The following is a 23467-nucleotide window of genomic DNA, read 5'->3' on the forward strand; positions in this document are numbered from 1 at the left end:
ACCGAACAGTTTTTTATTTTAAAAAATAATAAAAGGAAAGTTAAAAAAAAATGGCTTTTAATTTCATTGGCAAATTCAGCCTTTACAAAAATAGATAAATAAGAATAGAAATAGAAAAATAGATAAATAAGAATAGAAATAGAAAAATAGATATTGTTCAAATAGAAATTGTTTTCATTAAGAAGTCTTATTTTCTCAGTCTTTGGTAAGAAGCTGCTCTCAGCCAAAGCTCTCTCAGCTATTCCTGTTTTTAGCCGCTAGTGAGCGAAGCCAGCGAGAAATGTATATTTTGGAACTGTCTGTCTGACATATGAAGTAATAAATGAAACGTTGCAAATTAAAATGCAGATTTATTTCTCGGTAGTCATTCACTTACCAGTGTGGAATGTGGATTTTCCGATGTCTTGAAATGTGCTCTTTATTCTTAATTTATGAGCAACTGTTAAACACTAACTAACAAATCTAGAAGAATCAACTCCTCATGTCATAATAATAAAGCATGAATTTCTTAAATTAACACCCAATTACGTAAATATTCTTGAGCAGAAATCGTATTTCTGTGTAATGTAACAAATTGATTTTTACTGAAGTTACACTGGAAATCAATACAAGCTTATGCAATACGTTAGATAAGTCTCATGAACAATATGTAATAATATTTTGATCAAGATAATTACATGTGTAATTACAGAAGCCACTGAAAATAATTGTGCAATATCCAGAAGTAGTTGGGGTGAAATTGAGTTAACTACCCTATTTTGTATCTACGCAAAGCATAAACATTATCCTGATATATGTAACAAGTGTATAGTTCTTAGTATTAAGAAGAACCTTCCTGTCTAGGTGTATGCAATATATAATAATAGCTTATGGATACCCATACGGAGGTCAGATTTCATGTGAATGAGAAATTTAATCAGTCATTCAGGCAAAAGTGTAGTTTAAACGAACATATGCTTATTCACAAAAGAGAGAAGCAAGGTGTGAAGTATCATTTTATTTAAATCAAACAAAAATCATTTAAAGTTATTTAGGCAAAAAGCTCATTTCAATATGCATATGCTTATTGGGGAAAAATCAGAATCACCCACTGCTTGGTGCATTTTTAAGAATTGCACATACTCCGTATCCATGTACATATCGACCTATTTTCACTTAAGAAAAACATCCCAGAATTGCACAAAAGTGGCATTGCGCACTCTCTTGACTTTATCCATGTACACGTTGACCTGTTTTTACTTAAAAAGTCAAAGAAAATTGACAAAAATCAAATTCTTACTCTTGTAAAAAGTGCCAAACAAGTAAGTAGACAATTCTGCACTTTACCCGACCGAGGAAAGAAACTTTGTATGTGTAAAGTATATAAGAAATCATTTAATCAAAAAACTCATTTAAGCATGAATATGCTAATTCACACAGGAGAGGAACCTTATATGTGTGAAGTACGTAAGAAGATGTTTAGTGGAGAGTGTAATTTAAACAAGCATGTGCAGATTCACACAGGTAGGAAACCTTATACGTGTGAAGTATGTAAAAAATCATTTAATCAAAAAGGTCATTTAAACATGCATATGCGTATTCACACAGGTGAGAAACCTTACATATGTGAAGTATGTAAGAAGACATTTAGTATAAACAGTAGTTTAAACAGGCATATGCTTATTCACAAAGGTGAGAAACCTTATATGTGCGAAGTATGTAAGAAAATGTTTAGTGGAAAGTGTATTTTAAACAAGCATATGCAGATTCACGTACGTGGGAAACCTTATATGTGTGAAGTATGTAAAAAATCATTTAATGAAAAAGCTCATTTAACCGTGCATATGCGTATTCACACAGGTGAGAAACCTTACATTTGTGGAGTATGTAAGAAGACATTTAGTGAAAACAGTAGTTTAAACAGGCATATGCATATTCACACAGGTGAGAAACCTTTTATGTGTGAAGTATGTAAGAAGGCATTTAGTGAAAAGGGTACTTTAAACAAGCATATGATTATTCACACGGGTGAGAAACCTTACATGTGTGAAGTGTGTAAGAAGTCATTTAATCGAAAAGCTTATTTAAATGTGCATATACGCATTCACACAGGAGAGAAACCTTATATGTGTGAAGTATGTAAGAAGACGTTTAGTGAAAAGCTTATTTTGAACAAGCATATGCTCATTCATACAGGTGAGAAACCATATGTGTGTGAAGTATGTAAGAACACATTTAGAGAAAGGGGTAGTTTAAAGAAGCATATGCTTATTCATACTGGTGAGAAACCTTATATGTGTCAAGTATGTAAGAAATCATTTAATCAAAAAGATCATTTAAACAAGCATATGCATATTCACACAGGTGAGAAACCTCATATGTGTGAAGTATGTAGGAAGTCATTTAATCGAAAAGCTCATTTAAACAAGCATATGCGTATTCACACAGGAGAGAAACCTTATATGTGTGAAGTATGTAAGAAGACGTTTAGAGAAAGGGGTAGTTTAAGGGAGCATATGCTTATTTACACTGGTGAGAAACCTTATATGTGTGAAGTATGTAAGAAGTCATTTAATCGAAAAGCTCGTTTAAACAAGCATATGAGTGTTCACAGAGGTGAGAAACCTTATATGTGTGAAGTATGTAAGAAATCATTTAAGCAAAGACCTAGTTTAAATAAGCATATGCGTTATCACACAGGAGAGAAACCTTATATGTGTGAAGTATGTAAGAAGACGTTTTATGAAAAGGATACGTTAAAGAAGCATATGCGTATTCACACAGGAGAGAAACCTCATATGTGTGAAGTATGTAGGAAGATGTTTAGTGAAAAGGGCAATTTAAACAGGCATATGCTTATTCACAGTAGAGAGAAAATTTGTGTATGATACGTAAATATTCATTCATTTTCATAAAGATAAGTTGGTGAATCTTCGGATTATGGTAATTTGGCGACCAACCCTGCTACAGCAACCTGCTAGTTTTTTTTTTTTTTTTTTTGACGACATTTTGTTTTCATGAAGTAAAGGCATATTTTTTTTTTTACTCAACATTTTTTCCAACAATCTGCTAGCCGAATTACGCTTATGCTAGAACCTTTATGGAACAAAAGTGCTTAATCATGACGAAGATTAGGTGCGAAATTGTTTCTAAGTGCTTATTAGCTAAAATCATGATCAGAATTTTCCGGAAAGTAGTGAAACAAACGTGCAGAGAAATTTGTTTTTACAGGGCAAATTTATATATGAAACATGTAAATAATTTTTCTCATAAAGTAGAAAAATCTGCACGAAAATGTAGGAACAGCATATTAATTTATTGCTTATATTTAGAACAATGCATAAAAATAATCTCTTCAAATGATTAAAAATGCTAACTTACCATACTCCATACACTCATACACCATTCAAGCAACTCTTTTGGATGATCACATAAATGCAATAAAAATTTGAAATTTACTTTAGAGAGGGCCATGGGATCCAAATATTAAGCAACACTGTTTCACACAAGATACAAGATGGAATGAAGCTGAACATACAATATGCGTATTCACACAGATATTTTTGGAAATTCTGTACTGCAGATATTTTTGGAAATTCCCCCCCCCTTTTTGGATTAAAGAACTCTGATTCGTCCATAAATGTCACATGACATGTCTCATGATCTCTCGTTTCTCTGAGACAAAATAATCTGTGATTGGAACTGTGTACTTCTCAGATTATTGCTAAAGTCCTAGCTAGTAACCTTTATCGCCTTACCAAAATGTCACCAAACTACCTGTTACCATATTCCAAAGATTAGCCACTAATTTAAATATGGATATCATCCTAAGAGACTAATGTTATGAGCTACATATATAACAAGTCATTTACGGTAAGAAATAAGTTAAGACATGTATCTCTTATCTGCGCAAAAGAGAAACCTCCTGTGTTTTGAGCATGTATTAGAAACAACTTTTACTTAACCTTTGCAGTAAGCACTTGTCTGTGCAGCTAGAAAACCTTATTTTAGTTCAAGTTTGGTTTATCTCATCAGTTGACAGAATTTAGGTGCAGCAAAATTTTTAAAATTTAGAGAACCAAATCTGAATAACATAAAACCTACTGGTGACCCAGTGGGAAAACATAAATTCTGATATGATGAAAGTTTATTATAAAGCATTTATTTGTTTCCACAAGATCAAATACTATTTTTCAAGATATTTTTATATGGTAATAAGTGCTTAAGGTTTGTATCTGCTGCATAATGAAATGTGGATAAGAACTTCAAAAACTGAAATTCTAAAAGGTAGCTAGATGTTTCATCCAATATGTATGCTGTGAATTATATACGTTTTGTGTTAAACTTAACTGTTTATGAATTTCATACAATTACGAATTACTGTGACATTACAGGTAGAAATTCCATTCTTGGTGCCTGTCATGAAAAATATATTAGGTATTTCTACTTTTCCTGAACAAGTGCCATGCCATGCCTAACCCGCTCCAGTATCGAATTTGTCAGCATATAAAGTTAACAAAATCAGTGCAGTGTACCATAACAATGTTAAAAAGCCGAAATGAAAGCACCTGCATTTTCAGTCAAATCTTAGGCATACTAAAGTTGAGTAATCCCAGGTTTGTAGTGGATATGAGAAGAAATTTGGAAAGCTTCATTTCTCTGCAGGTAAGAAATCTATGTATAATAGATATTTATTTTGAAAACTGTTTTATATTTTTCATGTAATATTGAAAGAATGCTAAAAGAATTCATTTTTATTTTCTGCTGTCCTACTATAAGATGAAATTATTTTCCATTTTGAGATTTTAGGAATATTTTGGCTCTGAAGAATAAAATAATAAATACTATAAAACACATATTTTAGAATAATAAACAAGTTAATAAATGCCATAGTTGCTAGCTCTTTTGCTAGGTGCTTTGGAAAGTGTGGTAGTTTCGAAAACACTGTGCAAAAGCAAAAATGTTACTTTAATTATCTTAAAAGTTTTATTTCTCTTCTTTAATGTTTTTTTTCGATAACTATATCCTGTGTAATTGTTTCTGTGCAGCCCCTCCAGAAGACACTACGCAAGGCACGACATTTACAATGGTGAACAGGTAAAATAAAATAAAAGTTGAAGCAAAATTTTGAAAACTGAAAATCCTTTAAAAACAGCATAATAATTAAAAAAAGAAACATGGTTAAGAAAATATAGTAAGCTTCAAAAAATTAAAATCGTTACAAAACCCTGAAGAATTAAAATTCATTCACCTATAAAAAAATTGGGGAAAGTGCTGAATCACCCACTGCTTGATGCGTTTCTAAGAATTTTACAAACTTGGTATCCATGTACACATCAACCTACTTTCACTTAAAAAAAATTGCCAGAATTGCACAAAAATGGCATTGCGCACTCAATTGGCTTTATCCATGTACACATCGACTTATTTTCACGTTTTTAAGAATTTTACAAACTCGGTATCCGTGTACACATTGACCTACTTTCACTGAAAAAACATCCCAGAATTGCACAAAAATGGCATTGCGCACTCTCTTGACTTTATCCATATACACATCGACCTATTTTCACTTAAAAAGTCAAAGACAATTTATAAAAATCCAATTCTTCTTACTCTTGTAAAAAGCACCAAACAAATAAGTGGGAAATTTTTAAAACTGGAAATCTTTTGAAAAAAACCTAATGACTTTAAAAATTAAAATTGTTTAAAAACATAGTAAGTTTAAAAAACCTAAAATCCTTACGAAACCCTGAAAAATTAATACTTTCACTTCCAAAAAATTTTAAAATATGAAAATTCATTCCTTACAAAAACATAATTTTAAAAACTAAGAATCGTTTCAAAAACATAGTAAGTTTCAAACACTTAAAATTGTTACAAAACACTAAAAATTTAAAATACTTTCACTTACCTGAAAAGGGGTAATCCACTCCGCTCAGCTGATGAACGAAAAGTAACGAATTCTCAAAATGTTCTCGAATTATTATTTAAAATAACTGCACCTCTACGATCTATTTTCGTCTACACCAAACAGAAGTTCTAAATTTTAAAATACATACTGAGCACGCACGAAATGCTCCGAATTTCACGCTCAAAAGAAATTTTCAATTTAAAATACATACTACGCATGCCTGAAAATGTTCTGAAAATCACCTTCCAGAACAGCAAAATGAACTTGGATACCATTTTTGGTGCACTTATCAATCTCGTAAAAAGTGCAAAATACAATGTGCCAAATAAGTGGGTGGTTCTGCGCTTTAGCTGATTTCTTTTTTTTTCCTTTTTTATTAAAATTCAAAAATCTTGTGTCTGTTTGCTTGCACAAAGTTTATAGGAATGTCTTTTCGATTTTAGAACTTGCATACGCAGGATTTGGAGGCATTATTTAAAGGCATATGATTCTTAAAATGTGTGAGAAAATGATGGTAATATCGTAAAATGGACATATTTTGTGATTAATTTTTGATGAATATTTTATTTTATGGAGAATTTTTCAAAGAACATTGAAAACAAAATTAGGGTTTTCATCCGCAGAGAACCCGTTGGCGCCGTTGCATTTTTACTCGCCAAGCTCGATGAGCCGAGCCGTAAGCGTGATATTTTGTAAACATGGTTTTTAGTGTATGTAAATTCAAGTTAGCAGACAATGTAGTAAAAATTCACAGATAATAAATATGTAGATGTAAAACTAACACATTAAACGTGATATACGAAAATAAATTTGTATTAAATTCAAGTTAGCACAGAAAACAATGTATTAAACATAACGGGATTTAAAAATTCATTTAAAAAATAACAATTAGTATTCTTATACTTACATTTACATTATACTTATATGTATTTTCTCTAATTCATATAGAATACTAATATTTTTATTACAAGTGTCTTTTTTTATTATTAAGTACTTTCCCTGTTGATTGATGTATTTCGGTAAGAGCCATGCCCATGTAATAAATTAATGAATGCATGACCTATCCATTTTACATAGATTTCAGTATTTTTTGTTTTTCCACGTTACTTGCGTACAGCTTAAAGCATTTTACGTTGAAACAAATACCTGTCCTTTTTCATAATATATTTCACAATACAAATAACCTTCAACAGTAATCAAATTTTCTTCAGTAGCATTGTTAATAAAACTAGAACTTTATACATTTTAAAATTATTATAGGGGTTGGAAACCTCATGGTTCTGCGGGCTTACAGCTGTTAATAATTAAGAACGTAACATGAACAGCCACGTTACAAATTAGCATTCACCCCTCCCTCCATATTTTCTTCCTTTGATCCCAAACTGACGAGCCAAGAACCAGCATCTTTCGACGAAAACTTCTTTAATTATGTGAAAATATTTCTATCTATTCGTTGTTAAAAAATTCAGAAAAAATAATAATAAATAAGAGAAGAATAATATAAATCTCCAAATGCGAACACCAACAGTGATAATTCAACAAAATGAACGCAAGAGGAATGGTTGAAAACTTTCAACATGCGAATACGTTAAATACGCTGGGTTACCAGGTTTGAACTATTATTGCCAAAGTTGGCGATGTTTACATTTACAGGGTTCTCTGCAGAAGTGCTTCCCAAAATTACTTGAATTTTCAACTTTTGATTCTCAAAGTCATTCTGTTAACAAGTTTATGTCCTCTCTACTTTTTCTTCTTATCATTAGACGTAAGTACGGAAAGTTGCAAAAATGATTCTAATCTGATGATAGACGCTAATTTTAAAGGTTTTCGGATATCGCAAAACAAAGGTAAAATTTTTTAACAAAGGATTTTGTAAAGAAATGTTGAGAAGCGATAATAAATGAAGATTATATTATAAGGTATTTCTTCTGCCTTCTTAACAAGGCCTTTGTGGTGTAGTGGCCTGCACGCATAGCGCGTAATTGAGTGGTCCGTGGTTCAATTCCCAGCAAAGGCGTTGCTAACTTTTTATCTTGCCTGCTTCCAAAAATACCTAATGTCTCTACAGTATCACCCGAACTAAAAGGCTGTTGGATAGTGATTCTCCTCACCCAGAATTTGTAAATTAGGTCCCCTAAAAACCCCAGTCGCCCATAAAATGGGGGAGTATATAAGGTATTTCTCCCACCTTTTTAACAAGCCTTCGTTGCGTAGTGTTCTGCATGCTTAGCGCGTAATTGAGAGGACCGCGGTTCAATTCCCAGTGAAAGCGTTGCTAATTTTTCATCTTGCCTGCTTCCAAAAATACCTAATGTCTCCACAATATAAAAGAAGTTTTTCATTGTGATGACAACGTTTCTCAATCATCATTCAATTAATGAATGGCGAAATCTGTAGTATGGTTCTAGATCCAGAAAATACCACTACCGATAGTGAAGAAAGTGACAGAGAAGTTACTGAAAATGAGAAAATTTCTATTGCAAGTTAGTTGGAGTTTTCCAAACAGCAGTTACTTCAACAATGTAACTGAACAAGAGATTATGTCTGTCTTCAGAATTAAAGAGAAAGTATTAGCACAAAAAACGAAGCAACTTAAACAACTTACATTGAAAGAAATGTTTAATAAGGTAAACAAATAAATATTAAGCTTTTTTTGTCTCTACTGTTGTATGCGTCCTAATATCACCAAATGTGGCGATATGTACTTTGCAGTAGTTTTTGGCACAATTGCGTGTTGTATGCCAACCCTGTTGACGTTGAAAAATCTTTTGCTGGATTGGTTTAATTGCTCCTTGGTTCATGTCGTGGGTATTTTGAAATGACCTATGTTGCAATGATACATATGGTGGCAATATTTCAGTCGCATATTTTAGATTGTGTGGAAAGTAAATTTAGTATTAAAAGGTACGATGGTGGAGTTGTGAATGAGTCTTTTGTGTTTTTGAGGATCGAAGTGTATTTTTGGAGTTTCTGTGGGACTTTTAAAACAGATTCCGAAATGCGGAGCTGCTGTGAGAACTCGGACAAAGAAGGGCATTTCTGATAGTTCTTGTGTGGATTTGCAGTCAAATGCTTGCTGGTAAAGTATGTGGCTGTCAGCGGAGTTTAAGACGTGGATCATGGTTTTCGGGTAGTAAGTTAACTTTGGAGGAAGTTTTTATCATTACTTTCGAAATTTTGAATCGCAGAAAGACATGTGATGTAGCAAAATCGTGGCAAAATCATTTTTGTTCACAGACGTTGTGTGACTGGCAAAATTTTATTAACAAATGTATTATGGTAAGTGCATTTTATTTTGTTGTTTTTATTTTGTAGAATGTTATGTTCATTATTTTTTTACCGTGAATTTCTGTTTAACAACAGAAATGTTTGTTTTTTTAATTGTTTGTAATTTAGTTTAGTTTATTTGGTTGATTTGTGCGCAATGGCTAGATTGTGCAATTCATAGGTATATATATATTTTTTTAAGTTTTAACAGAATGCTGTGTACATGGTATTTTTTTAAATTTGTTGTTGTTATGTTAATTTATTCAAGCGAGGTGTGCGTAGTTCGTAGATTCCTTCGCTACCTAGAATATGCGATTCGTAGATGTTTTTTGAAGTTAAAACATATTGCTGTGTACATGAATTCTTGTCATATATTTTTGGTTAGAAACATTACGTTTTTGCTATCTAAATTTTTTGTTTTTATTTTGGATTTTTAGCGTAAATTGTGTCTTCAAAATGTGATTTTTGCATGTGCGAAACTGTGTTTTTGGAGACCTTAAAGGCTTAAAATTCGAAATGTAGAGAAAAAATTTAATATAGTTTCTCGCCAAAAATATTTGCCGAGAAATTTGGCGACCTGCGGGTGCATATGAGAGTAGTTCCCTTTTTTTTTTTTTTGTAAATTTTGATACCCTTTAGATTATAAGTACTTCATTATTTCATAAATCACAATTTCATATTTTGGTACTTTTCCGTTTCACCGGTGCAAATCTCGCCAAGCAGACTTTATTAGCAACAACATACAGTATGCACATAAAAAATGTTGTTGTTACTAATCTCCGTGTCTAGAAATATACTAGACGAGGTCCACGAGTCCATTCACCTTCAGAAAATCAAAAATAAACGTAGGAGACTTGTAAAGGTCCTCAAGAGACAACTCCAGGCACTCAAGGACATGTGCTGGTGCATTTTGACATTTAAAACAAATTGGGTGCATCTTGAGACCTCTCTCAAAAGTAAGTCCTTTCAGGTGTCCACTGAAGAATCAGGAAAGTGTTGTCTGAACACATCTATCGCAATCAATAGCAAGAGATCTTCCAGGACAATCAGCTTGATACCGGGAATGATTCGGGGGAACGAGCCAAATTTGCCTGTCTGCATGTCTTCTAATGGAATACAGTTCAAGATATGTCAATGAATCGGTAACTGGTAATGGTTTTTCATAACCCTCCTTCACCAGAATGTCTGCCATTTCATTTCCCCATATGTCAACATGGGAAGGAATCCACTGAAGGTGCACTTCAGAGAGCGACGAGACCTGCTTAAGCTCGCTAAGAATTGCAATTCTGGCCCTATCACCAACTCTTCGCCAGTAAAAGATATTAGATGGCATTATGACTGTCAGACAAAAACTATACTGCCTTAAGATCTATAAAGGGCGAAACAGCGTTTAGTAAACAGCTTCGATGGATATAAGCTCACTCTTAAAAACCGAACTGAAGTCAGAATTTCTTTTCTTTATTTTAACAATATTTCCATTTGTGCATTTAATGACAACTCCACTACTGGAACGAGAGTCCTTGCTTTTACTCCCATCAGTATAGATAAGGGTAGCTTCAGCGGATATTGTGTGTATAGTTTCTAAGGCAGATTTTCGTAACAGGGCCAGAATATCATTTTTCTTGGAAACTCAAGACAAAAGTTCCGTATGAAACTCAACTCTAGGGAGTCCCTCAGACAGATTTAAACATTGTTTCAAGTAATGATGCTCAACATTATGGTCAATTATACCAGCATACTCAATTTGACTAAGTGGGTTATTTATCTCAAGTCTTTGGTTATTACTCCAGTGCTGCAGGATTTCTGAAGTTATATTTTGGGAGTCATAACTGAAAAGTTTATTATAATATTTTGCAAGGCCAGCATTTCTTCTTAGGCTAAGGGGTTGAAGGTCTGTTTCATACAACACAATTTTATTCGGGCAACTGTTGCGTAAGGCAGCTATAATATGAGAAGCACTAAGTTGGGACTCTTTCCAATTTCTGGAGGTTGGTAGAAGAAGCACAACAGTAAACGGAGAAACCGTATTCCAAAATAGGTCGTATGATAGCTGAATAAGTAGTTCTCAAAGTGCAAGCATTGGCTCCCCAATCATGTCCCAAGATATACTTTAAAATGTTTTGTCGTTTTCTGCCCCTAAAAACCAGTGCATCCACATGTTTGTTACTAGTGATCTCTGGATCGAGAACAAAGCCCAAATATTTGGGATGTTTTTCATGCATAAGAGGTAAGTTATTCATAAAAACTTTTGGATGATAATTATAAAACTTCCTAATGGTGGTAAAAAAACTAACAATAGATTTAGTTAAATTAAAACTCAATTTTTGGTCTTTCGAGAATTTCCACACTTCTTCAAGAATAAGATTTATATTGGTCTCCTGGGCCGGAGCTCCAAAGAGCGATATCATTCGCAAATAGCCCAACCTCACATCTCCTTGATATAATCTTCTCAATTCTAGCCAAATACAGACAGAAAAGAATTGGGCTCAACACTGAACCCTGGGGGGACACCTTGGCTCAATTTAAAGGTGTTTGATATAGTGGAATTAAGCTCTACTTTTATTAGTCTATTTCTTAAGAAATTTGCTATCCAGGTCAAGGCTTTACCCCTGATGCCAAAGTCTTCGTAAAGTTTAATAGTTAGTTTATGTTTCCAGACGCAGTCAGATGCCTTTGATAAATCTAGAAAAAGCAGCTACAGTATGATTGGTAGGTCGCTTGTTTTGGGTGTCTCTAATCTTCTGGCTGAGATAAACTAATTGATCAGTGTTGCTACGACCTCTTCTGAAATCGTATTGTTCTTTTGGTAGGAGGTCATGGGTATCCAGGTGGAAGAGCAACCGCCCCATAATAATTTTTTCCATGACTTTACATGTAATGCTGGTTAGGGCAATGGGTCTGAAGTCCCAGGAGATCCATCGGTTTGGCCAGGTTTCTCCAGGTGTGATTGTGACTCTTTTCCACACTTTAGGAAGGCATCCAAGACTCTGAGATTGATTCACTATATTCAGAAATTTCTTTCTTGCATGAATGCCAAGATGCCCAATCATCTGGCCATTGATGGCATCAGGTCCAGGAGTTTTGGTCAAGTCAAGATCCTGGATGGAGAAGGATTTAAAGAAAAGGGGATTTCCGAGACAGCACTACGACATTTATGTGCAAGATCTGTAGAAAACTAACAATAGCCACTTTCTTATCAACTTCTGTATTTTCAAAACAAGTCCCAGTTATTTCTTATCATATTGATTGTTTCTTTCAATGCTGACATACAATTACATAGAATTTTTACCAGATAGTTCAGTTTATGCCCTAACACCATTCGTGGTAATTAAGTCGATTAGGATGCAATCACACCCCTCACCCGAAGGCGAAAATATAGAAAAGGCAAAGCCAAGGGTCATCAATTCTAATGAGAATGCACTAGTAAAGTAAAGCACTGCGGTTTTACATAATTTCTGAGTAAGCTATTCGTACGAATTGAAATAATTCTTGCATTTAAACTTGTATTCCAAATTAAGATTTAACTTGAAATTAATGTAGATAATTACTGAAAGAATTAGATTTTTGTGCATAGTTTACGTGAGATGATATCGCTTGGGGTCATGATATGAACAGGTGAATCAGGATGTTGTACGAAGTAAGCATAGTAAATTCTTAAATTAATGTCTTTTTACCAATTTATTGTCTTTATTTATTGGCTTTTTTACAAAATTTTAAACTATATTAAAATATTTATACCTTCAAAATAAAAAATTCTTAAAACTAACATTTGTCAACACTTTTTATGTGTATACTCTGTGTTTTGGCCAATAAAGTCTACTCGGCGAGATTTGCGCCGGCGAAACGGAAAAGTACTGATTCGTTTTATTTCTGCATTGACTTTCTTCATCTCTGACCTGTTTTGCTCTGTATTATTGTTTTTCAATTCGAGTCGCAGGCTCTCTCTCTTACGGATCAAAGGCAGCAAAGCTGGTGAATTATGAGTAAAGTAGGGATTAAAGAGCTTTAACTTTCCTCTAGAAATAGTTCTTTTAGCTGCCTTGAAGAGCATGTGCTTGAAAGTAATTCAGTTAGTATCAAGGTCACTTGAGTGAATGCTAGGTTCAGCCAATGTTTCAACGAGATCACCAAAGGCCTTCCAGTCTGCCTTAACAAAATTCCAGTATTTTTTACGATTGAGGAAAGTACACTCTTTCTTCTTTATTTCAATTAAAATTGGTCATTCCCAATGAACATTGGGAGAATGGTCACTCCCAATGTTCTTCATAACTGTCCAGGTGCAAATTGGAAAGATAGTGGGACTTGCTATGGACAAATCAAGGGCTTCAGACTTGTTATAGCTGTATGAAGAGTGTGTTGCAGTACCATCATTAAGGATCATGAAACTTGAGTCATCTGCATAATGAAGAAGATCAATTTCTCTCTGATTCTGGGAAGAACATGCATTTACGTCACCAAGAAGTAGAGTATTTCCAGATAAAAGATTATCAAAGACTCCAGTAAGATTACCAATGTGAGGAGGGTGATATAAATTAAAGATGTCTAGTGGTTCACCTGTCCACATAACAGTGACGTCTTGCAACTCTAAATCAGAACCAGTGGGTGCACTTTTGGAAATATAGTAAATATCTCTGATAAGGAAAACGAGGCCACCGCCTTCTTTCTTATGTCTGTCTAAACAGATAATGTTGTATCCCTTAACTTTTAGTTGAGAATTCTCTCTCAATTTTGTTTCCTGCAGAGTGATAATTTGAGCTCCCTGGTCTTCAGCCAACTCCAATATTTGGTGAAGTTTAGATTTCCCTGCCAATGCTGAAATACATTAACGTTACATTGGATTATTTTAAGAGTTCGTAGTCTAGGAGTCTAGATTATTTTTCGGATGACGTCCTCTTCCTAATCCTCGAACGCACCCCTTTTGAACCTGTGCGACGGCGATGCAGTATGGATTACATTAGAAAGCTTCATGACTCATGGGTGGAGGAAAAGGGCAGCCTCTGTAAGTCGTGAGACCCGAGCACCAATGGTAGAGGACTGACTTAGCTCAGATGCCTGTAGGTTTTAGCTGGGTATAGTGGAATAGCCTTCGCGCCTTAGTTGGCATACTTCGCCTGTTCCACCCAATGCCAGCCCCTTGCCACGTTGAGGCAGCCTACACCTCTTGAGGGGGATAATAAAAAATGTTAACAAATGTTAGTTCTTAAGATTTTTTTATTTTGAAGGCATAAACATTGTAATATTGTTTAAAATTTTGTAAAAGGCCAATAAATTTGTAAAAAGACATTAATTTAAGAATTTATTATGCTTTTATGTTTCAACATCCTGATTCGCCGGTTTATATCACATTACCCCAAGTGATCTCATCTCACGTAAACTACGCTACAAAAATCTAATTCTCTCAGTAATTATCTACATTAATTTCAAGTTAAATCTTAATTTGGAATACAAGTTTAAATGAAAGAATTATTTCAATTCATATGAATAGCTTACTCAGAAATTATGTAAAACTGCAGTTGACTAATTGACTTAATTATGGTGAATGGCCGTAGGGCATAAAATTGAACTATCTAGTAAAAATTCTATGTAATTGTATACCAGTATTGAAAGAAACAATCAATCTGATAAGAAATGGCTCTAACTTGTTTTTTGAAAATGAGGTGTAAAAGGTTACCAGCAATGATATTCTGTTTTGGCATCAGTTGTACCATTATTGGTGACTTTATCACCTGTGCCGGCAAAACAGAAAAGTACTCATATTTTTAATTTTATAACTTCTACATGCCATCTTACTGCATTTAAACTGATGATCTGATATCCAGAAAAATCCAAAATCCGGAATCGCTGAAGTCCCGATGAGTCTGGACTTTGTACTGTAGTGAGTGAAAGGTTAAAAGTATATTTTAGGGTACCCCTTGGCGATTTTTAGTGGTACATTGATACCGAGCTTGTGCAATTCTTATTATTTTGGCTTGCATTTTTGTCACAAAAGTCGCCTCTGCACAAAGCCAAAATGACAAGACAAAGAATTGCACAAACTCAGTATCCATGTACACATCGACCAATTTCACTTTAAAAAAAAATCTCCGAATTGCACAAAAATGGCGTTGTACACTTCCTTGACTTTATCCATGTACATGTCAACGTATTTTCATTTAAAAAAAATCCTCGAATTGCACAAAAATTGCATTGCACACTCTTTTAACTTTATCCATGTACACGTCGACCTATTTTCACTTAAAAAAATCCCAGAATAGCACAAACTTGCATTGCGCACTCCTTTTACTTTGTCCACATACACATCGATATATTTTCACTTAAAAAAGTAAAAGGATCACCAAATTCTACAATATAGGCAAACAAAAAAATACATAATTCTTATTTCTATTTATAGTTTGCAAGAAATGGCGATTAGTATAAAGAAGTGTTATGAATATCAGCTGATGTTTCACAAGAACAGAAGTCATGCAACATGAAACATTTGAAGATTAAATTTGAGCGATCCCCTTGCAAAGGCAGCATTTAAAAAAAAAAAAAAAAAAAAACTCTATAGCTAAGTCACTCTTCTTTGCAAATAATTTATTGCATATAACATTTTCATGTGATTTTTCTTGAGAGTAAATAAGCACATGTATTGCTCAATGACTTTTGAATTTAAATGAACTGCTATCTTTAGTACATGTTCACGATTTCTCACCAGTATGGGTAAAAATATGTTTGTTCATAACATACATTTAACTATGAATAACTGGTTACAAATATCACATACGGGTCATTTCTCATTGTTATGCTTAAGTGTTTGTGTCTTTAATACACTTGTATGTGCAGATGATTTACAAATATTGCATTGATATAGTTTGTTCCTAGTATGTGTAAACATGTTTATTTTAATGATGCCTTCATGCAAATAATTCATCACATACAACCTGTTCATGTGGTTTCCTTTAGTGAGATTAAGGTGTATGTTTTAATATGACTTTTGAGTATAAATAGCATGAACACACGCTTGTTATTTCTTATCTGTGTGAAAAGCAATATGTGCCTTTAACATATTTGTTGTGAAAATAACTTACTATATATACTAGCCATATGATTTCTTATGTCTTTCTAGAAGTGCATTCCAATAAAACTGGCCTTTGTGTATGCTAGTAGTATTCAACTTTATGGCAGTGTGACCTCATAAAAGTGCAAGCAACCCCAAAAAACAATTTTACTTCCCAAATTAGAGCTCCAAACACATTGGAAGATTTTGTAGAAAATTGTTCATGAAAAGATTTATTTTAGAAATTTTTCTTCATAAATTTGTTCCCATTCATCTCAAATCCACAGCCAAAATCAACAAAAATTAAATAACCTTAGTAAAGATAAATGTGTTGAAATATAAAAAACTGACTGTGTTTTTGAAACATGAGGGCATGCAGTTTATACTCTTGCTATCTGGAGAAGTCATCCAGCTCTGTGCCAGGATTTTGCATTGACTGATAAATATAAATATTTTATTAATCAACTTATAAGTTGGAATTTTTATGACTGGGTATTGTTGACTGTAATCAAACATCAGTTATAATCTCTGTTATTCTTTGTTTTGTTATAATTTTAAAATGTTTTCCATTCTTTAGTGATTCCATTTTCCATACTGATTTCCATACTGTTGCTGTAAAAGTAAAACATATTATAAGAAAAGAAATTTTGTCTTTATAGGATAATGTGTTAATTCTTTCTTCACATCTTCATAGCTGTCCACTGGATGGGTAGAAGCACGTGTTTACATGAAAGAAACAGGGTGCTTTACACTCATATTAACATTTCTCTCTTCTATATTTAATACAAATAACTTGAAATTATGTATACCTTTTCTTTGTAATAGTAGCTTTTACACAAATAATATCACAGATTTCTCACATGTGATTTTCTGTTTTATGTAAAGGGCAGTGCCAGATGAAGCATAGATCACCTAGTCAGTTACCAGGTTGTGGTGTAGTGGCCGAAACCGCTACACAAACCTCGGCTTGTGATACAGGGTTGAAATGAACTTCTAACTCAAATTATAACAGTAACATGAATTTTAATAAAATAAAAACCTAACAAGTGCATATCCAGATGACTTGGGACTTGAATACACTTAGTCCCATAATTTCAAAACTTTGTTAACGGAAAGAGTATTGCATTATACACGAGGAATGATAGTTCTCGCGGGCCAACATGGCCATAACTCGGGCAGGAAAGTGTCCTCGCTCTGACACTTCTGGTGTCAGAGTATTCTGGTGCTCTACACACTCTCAATATCACTTCTGGTGTCAACTACTTAGAGTTCTAACTGGTTCATTCATGTATGCAAAAGGCTGCTCATGGTAGTTTTTTAAAAAATTATGGTACATATTACCCATCCGAAGGCAAAGATGTACAAACTGAGTTCATCAGGCAATCAAAATTGGGTAGAAAGGCAAGGTACGTGTGGTCACAAAGTTTAAAGTCTCGATATATTTAAAATCAATTTTCTGTGTAAGTTCAAAGTTCACTAAGTTTTTGAATAAAATAATACAAATACTAATCTTGATTAAATAATTCTGCAATAATATGTACAAGCTCAGTTACTGAGAGAAGTCGAGGTGGATCACGTGATGGTATGGGCAAGTGGAGTGATAGCCACAGCGGTAGACGTGCTGAAATTATAATTAACACAATACTTGAATATTAGAATTAGAAATAACACATAAATAAATAAGTAACATAGAGTCCATAGTCTGCTCTAGCAGGCTCAAAGTCCATTACGCTTTGCCAGAAGACACAATCATTTAAATTTCACTAAGTTCTTGGTTAGATAAATAATGAAAGTCTTGGTTAAATAAACTTTCAATACTATTAAACTATTTACATATGTACATCACCATTTTGGGTGTTGGTTGTATAGACCTAGGCCTTTTACCACACTTTCCATGGTGGGATCGTAGTTTGCAATCACTTTTATAGCGTACACTATTGAATTTTGCGTTTTCTCGAAAAAGTTACGAGCTTCCATGAGGATTTGCTCTGGGATTGGTTTTATTTTGAGGTCTTCCTGAATTATGCTGTTCCGGGCGAATCACGGTGATAGCTCTAAGAATTTTATTTTGTAAGCATTTTTCCTTTCTGTTTTAATAACAATAGCCCAGGCTGGGGCTGCATACAATAAAACAGGTTTAATTAAGGTTAAGTAGAGCATTCTTTTGATTTTAATATTGAGTTTTGATCTTCTGCCAATTAAGTTATAAAGTGCCATAAAGGCTTTATCTACTTGATAACTGACATGATCTTTAAGGAGAGGCGGTTGTCAAGAATTACTCCTAAATATATTGCTGAACTTGAAACTAGAATGATTTCATTTTCAATTTTGATATCACATATTTTTTCTATTTACACATTGCTGTATTAATTTTAATCTTCCAAAACTGACACCAGGATCTGTTCTGTATCTCAAATTATTTTAAGAGCAAGCTGTGGGTTTTTGGACTTGGATAGAATTACTGTGTCGTCCGTATATTTTCGGGCCTTCGCATTTAAAGGATTTGGGAGGTCATTTATATAGATATAAATAATATAGGCAACATAATTGACCCTTGCGGGACCCCGCTAGTCATTATTTTCTTCTGTGAAAGGGAATCACAAACTCGAACTTGGAAAGTCCTTCTTTTGAGGAATGAGATAATGAGCTTTACGAAGCTTACAGGAAACATGAAATTATTCAATTTGTAGATCAAGCCTTCACTCCAAACTTTGTTGAAGGCTTTCTCTAGGTCTAGCAAAAAAGCAGGCTTTATGAAAAAAGGCTTCTGAGATGTATTCGACCAAATTCAGAACTTGATGAGTGGTATTATGATTTTTAGTAGTTTAGGGTGCGTTCAAAGACTAATTGATCGATAACTTGCTGCAGGCATCTAAAGGATTTTTCCCTGGTTTCAGAACTGTAATTATAATTGAGTGCTTCCACTGCTGTGAAAAGTAACTGTTTTTTTATGCAAGCAATACTAGATATCTTGGAGGAAGAGCTTTTAAGGCCTGATTATTCGCACCGTCATAACCTTGGGGTTTTTTAGCATTAAGTTTCTTGATAATAAGCTGGATTTCTGTTGGGGAGACAAAAGAGTTTAAATTTTCTCTTGCTTTTATAACATTTACAGTGTTGATAACCTCTCCTTTGGGTTGTAAATCAAATGGAGGGTTAGGTTTAAAAGTTTCTTCTAAGTTACTTGCGAAGATGTTTGCAATCTCTATTTCTGAATAGTAGGTGGAGCCTAGAGGATTTAACGGGGCCATGTGATTTGTCTTCTCTTTCCTAGTGGCTTTCACAATTTTTCAAATTCAATTGGTATCCGTATCTAAATTTTAGAGGAGTGAATCTCAGCTTTCGGAGCGAAAATCATTTACATCCTCAGAAAATTTCCTATTTAGATAATTTGTCTTTTTAAGGAAGGATCTTGCGTCATGTCCTCGCTCTTCTCAGGAAAAGCCTTCTATATCTGAATATGTCATTACCTGCAAACTCCCGGGAGAAGATTCCTTCACTCGTACATAACAAAGGGATCCATATTCTGACCCTGATGAAAAGACTTCTTTTATCTCTTTGTCTGTTGGAGTGACCGAGGTTGCAATTGGATTCATTAACAAAGGCACCTCATTGCAACAGAATTTCAGTACTGATCTGTAAGAGGTGCAATCTGAAATCATTCATACCTAGACAAAAAACCTTTATGCGACCTTATCACAACTCCTCCCCTCATAGGAGAATTTTCCTGGACTATGGAAAGGAAAATTCCAAGTACTTTTCACTTCTTTCAGAACAAAAGTGGTAATCATTTAAGTGATAATACAGAAGCCAGTTACTTTACCCTGCACTTATTTCTAGATAACATCAACCTGAGACAGATAACACAAAGACAAGAATACAACAAATGATTTAACTACTGCTATTTCCTTTCTCAGTTTACAAACATTTCTCAGTTAACAAACATTTGATACTTAACATAAAACATTTGATTCTAACCCTTCTGGAAGAAAAAAAAAAAAAAAATTTTTTTGATTTAAAAATAGTACAGTCAAATACCGAAAATCCGCCGACTCCTGAAATTCGTTTTGCCTATAAACATTCAGTTTATAGGTTCCGGAAACTGCAACATTCAGTACGAAATATCGAAGATAAAATACTTACCGAATACTGACATCATAATTACCGAATAATAATGAGTCATAACGGAAATACCAAATTATTGACATCATGATAAAAGTTTTTTCTCCTCTAATCTGCATCGAGGTAAGAAAGCAGATGATTCACTCAACTCTCAACGATTCACTTTGTTGTATTTTCTAAGCTTTGTTATTTCACGAGATTATTTAGTGCTGCCTTTTTTTATCCGGATATTTGTGGATAAATTAAGAATGTTTTAAATTTCAGTCCTTTTTAATACAATTACAGATAAGAAACGCACTCATGATTTTACTGCTTGCAACGTTGAAATATGTAAACACGTTGCATTGACGGTAATGCAAAAAGTGCAAATTCCACAAAAGATGGAGATAGGTGCATTTTATAGCAGAATCGGGTGGAATTGTGATACGATTGTGTATGATATACGGAAAAATAAAGAAAAGCTGTTGAAATTTGACAGCAACAGTGATTCTAACACTGGAATCCGAAACCGGAAATCTTTGCATGAGGCGAAATCGGCAAACCTTGATGCTGTGTATATATAATACAATGAATAATAATTAAATGCATATGATAAGTTATTGCAATAATGTATATAATAATTTAATTAAATGTATCTAATACGCCTTATTTATTTTGCACTTTTAGTCTGAATATTATGATTTATCTTTTCTGTCCTAAAATCCACACGACCTCTGTTCCCAAGCTTTGTGGATTTCTGGACTTCTACTGTATAGTAATGCCAAAACACGACAAAAATCATTTTCATCTGTTTTCATTAATTTTCAGTAACATTGTATCCACTAGTGACATTCAATTACTAGACTAAGGCACGATTCAAGCCATCCGTATTACGTGTAATTTGCCTGGCCTATGAACAATTTCAAAATTGTACTGCTGTAGACACAATGTCCAGCGAATCAAATGATTTAATCCCATCATTTTGTTTAAAAATATCAGCGGATTATGATCCGTTTGGATTTTAAATTTTTGTCTGTCTAAGTAATGATTTAGCTTCATCAGTCCATAAATAATGGTTATTAGTTCCCTTTTAATGGTGCTATAATTTCGCTCCACTTTAGAAAACTTTTTCCTAAGATACAGTATAGGGTGATGCTCCCCATCCTGAATTTGAGACACACAATACCTGCACCTTATAAGCTGGTGTCGGTCTGTACAATAAATTCTTTAGAATAATCTGGTGCAACAGACTTTTTACTAGTTTGGCCTTAAGTTCGTTAAAAGCATCATTCGTACTCTTTTGTCCAGATTACTTTTTCTCTTTTATTTTTGCCCTTCAAAGCGTCTGTCAGAGGTACCACAGTACATGCGTAGTCCTTTATGTACCTTGCATAGTAGCCTACAGTACCAGGTCGACACTAAATCCCTGAATGCACAGGGAGGTCACGTGATTGTCACTTCATGCGTAAGCCAACGTCACACAAAATGTAGAGTCATTAAGTTAATTAGAAGCAGAAAAGATGAAAAATATGCAACCGCCTTCACCGGGAATCAAACCACGGACCTCTGGAATACCGGCCCAGCGTGCTACCGTTACACCACGAAGGCACGTGAGGGAAGTAGGAGAAATACCTTATAAAAATACACGCCAACCGTGATGGATGTTGCTTAGAAGTTGGTGAGCCCTTCAATTAATGCTTTCATTTTGTATTTCTAAGTTCATTTGAATTGTGTCTTTGTGTGTTTAGTATAATTTAAGTGATACTTCATCTAGTGTGACTTAGTATTCTTGATTTTAAACGTAACTGGTTATATAATTAACGTTTTTTGTGCTGCGCGATGCTAAGCCTAATTAGGCTTAGTAACTGCAACATCATTTCTGAGCTGTAATTTGTTCGTTATTGGTCATCCTGATTCTAACTTTGAGAGTCCGTCTCATGCGCTTTAATTGCATTGTTATGAAGATAATATGGAAACGGTAAAGGATACACACCTTAAGGATCTGGACTTACTTTTTACCCTGAAAAAAGAAATTCCAAATTATTTGGCGAATTTTGTCAATGGCAAACCAAATAGTAAGCAACTAGCTGTGCTAAACAATCTGAGGCAATAGTATCATAAAACTCTTAATGATACTTATAACACTCTTGAAAGCCTTGTTAAACAAGTCAAAAAAATAGCCATTTCACAAAACACTAAAACCAAAGATGAATGGAAATAGATTTCCAGAAAACGCACACAAAATAACAGTAGCTCCTCGGTTGAAGAGAATTTACCCCCCCTTGAAAACTCAATCAAAATTTGACTATCTTCCTAGCGAAGAAAACTTAGATAATAATATGGAACAAGACACTGAAATTGATACTTCTGCGAGTTACACCATGACTACTGAAATTAACAACCATGACTACTGCAACACAGGATTTAAACAACCACGTAAATATGCTGGCAAAATTCCACCACTTATTATTAGAGACCCTGAAATAAATTGGAAAGAATTACATAAAGAAATAAAAGAAGATTTAGGCATCGAAAAAGATGAAGGAAAGATAAAAGACGAAAACTTCAGGATTAAGCTGTTTTCTGCCGACGACTACCGCAAAGTTCAGGATAGGCTTGATTCTCGAAAGATTCCCTATCACACATTTTTACTGAACTCTGACAAAGTGGTTAGAAGCATAATAAAAGGATTATCAAATGACACAGATCCAAAAGAAATTGAAGAAGAACTTAAATCTCAAGACATCCCAGTACTAAAATGCAAACAAATACAAGACATGCGCGATGGCATAGCTGTTAACCTACCCATTTTTTATGTTGAAACTCCACTCTCTGAAGCCGGAAAATTAATTAATGATGTACGCCACATTACTGATATTAGAGTAAAAGGGGTTTTGTAGAAAAGCAAGCCCAAACCGAAGCAGTGTTTCAACTGCCAAAGGTACAGGCATACCCAATGTGCATGTAAAAATATTCCCTGGTGTCTGAGATGTGCCGTGAATCAGAAACTTTCCAATGCCCTCAAAAAGGTAAAGAATTCCCTGTAAAATGTGCCCTCTGTGGAGGAGGACCTGCATCCTGTAGTAAGGAATGTCCCAAAAGACTAGGAAATACAGATATTGAAAACACTAATGAAGATGAAATAACAAAAAAATTCCCAAAATAAGCAA

The 23467-nt window shown here is 34.0% G+C and overlaps 1 protein-coding gene across 3 annotated transcripts; it reads left to right on the forward strand.

Annotated features, from left to right (window-relative positions):
• The first annotated feature begins 244 nt into the window (after positions 1–244).
• Positions 245–20966, forward strand: LOC118197281 (uncharacterized). Of its 3 annotated transcripts, none has more exons than XM_085826838.1 (2): positions 245–4644; positions 15549–20966. In XM_085826838.1, the coding sequence occupies exon 1, from the start codon at positions 1350–1352 to the stop codon at positions 2865–2867; it is 1518 nt and encodes a 505-aa protein (XP_085682964.1). In that variant the 5' UTR covers positions 245–1349; the 3' UTR covers positions 2868–4644; positions 15549–20966. The 3 variants fall into 3 exon arrangements, with proteins under 3 accessions (XP_085682964.1, XP_085682965.1, XP_085682966.1); XM_085826839.1 differs by having other exon boundaries at positions 16266–20966; XM_085826840.1 differs by lacking the exon at positions 15549–20966 and adding an exon at positions 5028–5246.
• The last annotated feature ends 2501 nt before the right edge of the window (positions 20967–23467 follow it).

Source organism: Stegodyphus dumicola, chromosome 11 (genome assembly GCF_044657685.1).
Source record: "Stegodyphus dumicola isolate Sdum_Otavi_A_Nest chromosome 11, ASM4465768v1".
Classification (NCBI taxonomy): domain Eukaryota; kingdom Metazoa; phylum Arthropoda; class Arachnida; order Araneae; family Eresidae; genus Stegodyphus; species Stegodyphus dumicola.

What these genes read in the sequence shown, in the direction of transcription:
- LOC118197281 (XM_085826838.1), top strand. Translation starts at nt 1,350, where the DNA reads ATGTGTAAAGTATATAAGAAATCATTTAATCAAAAAACTCATTTAAGC.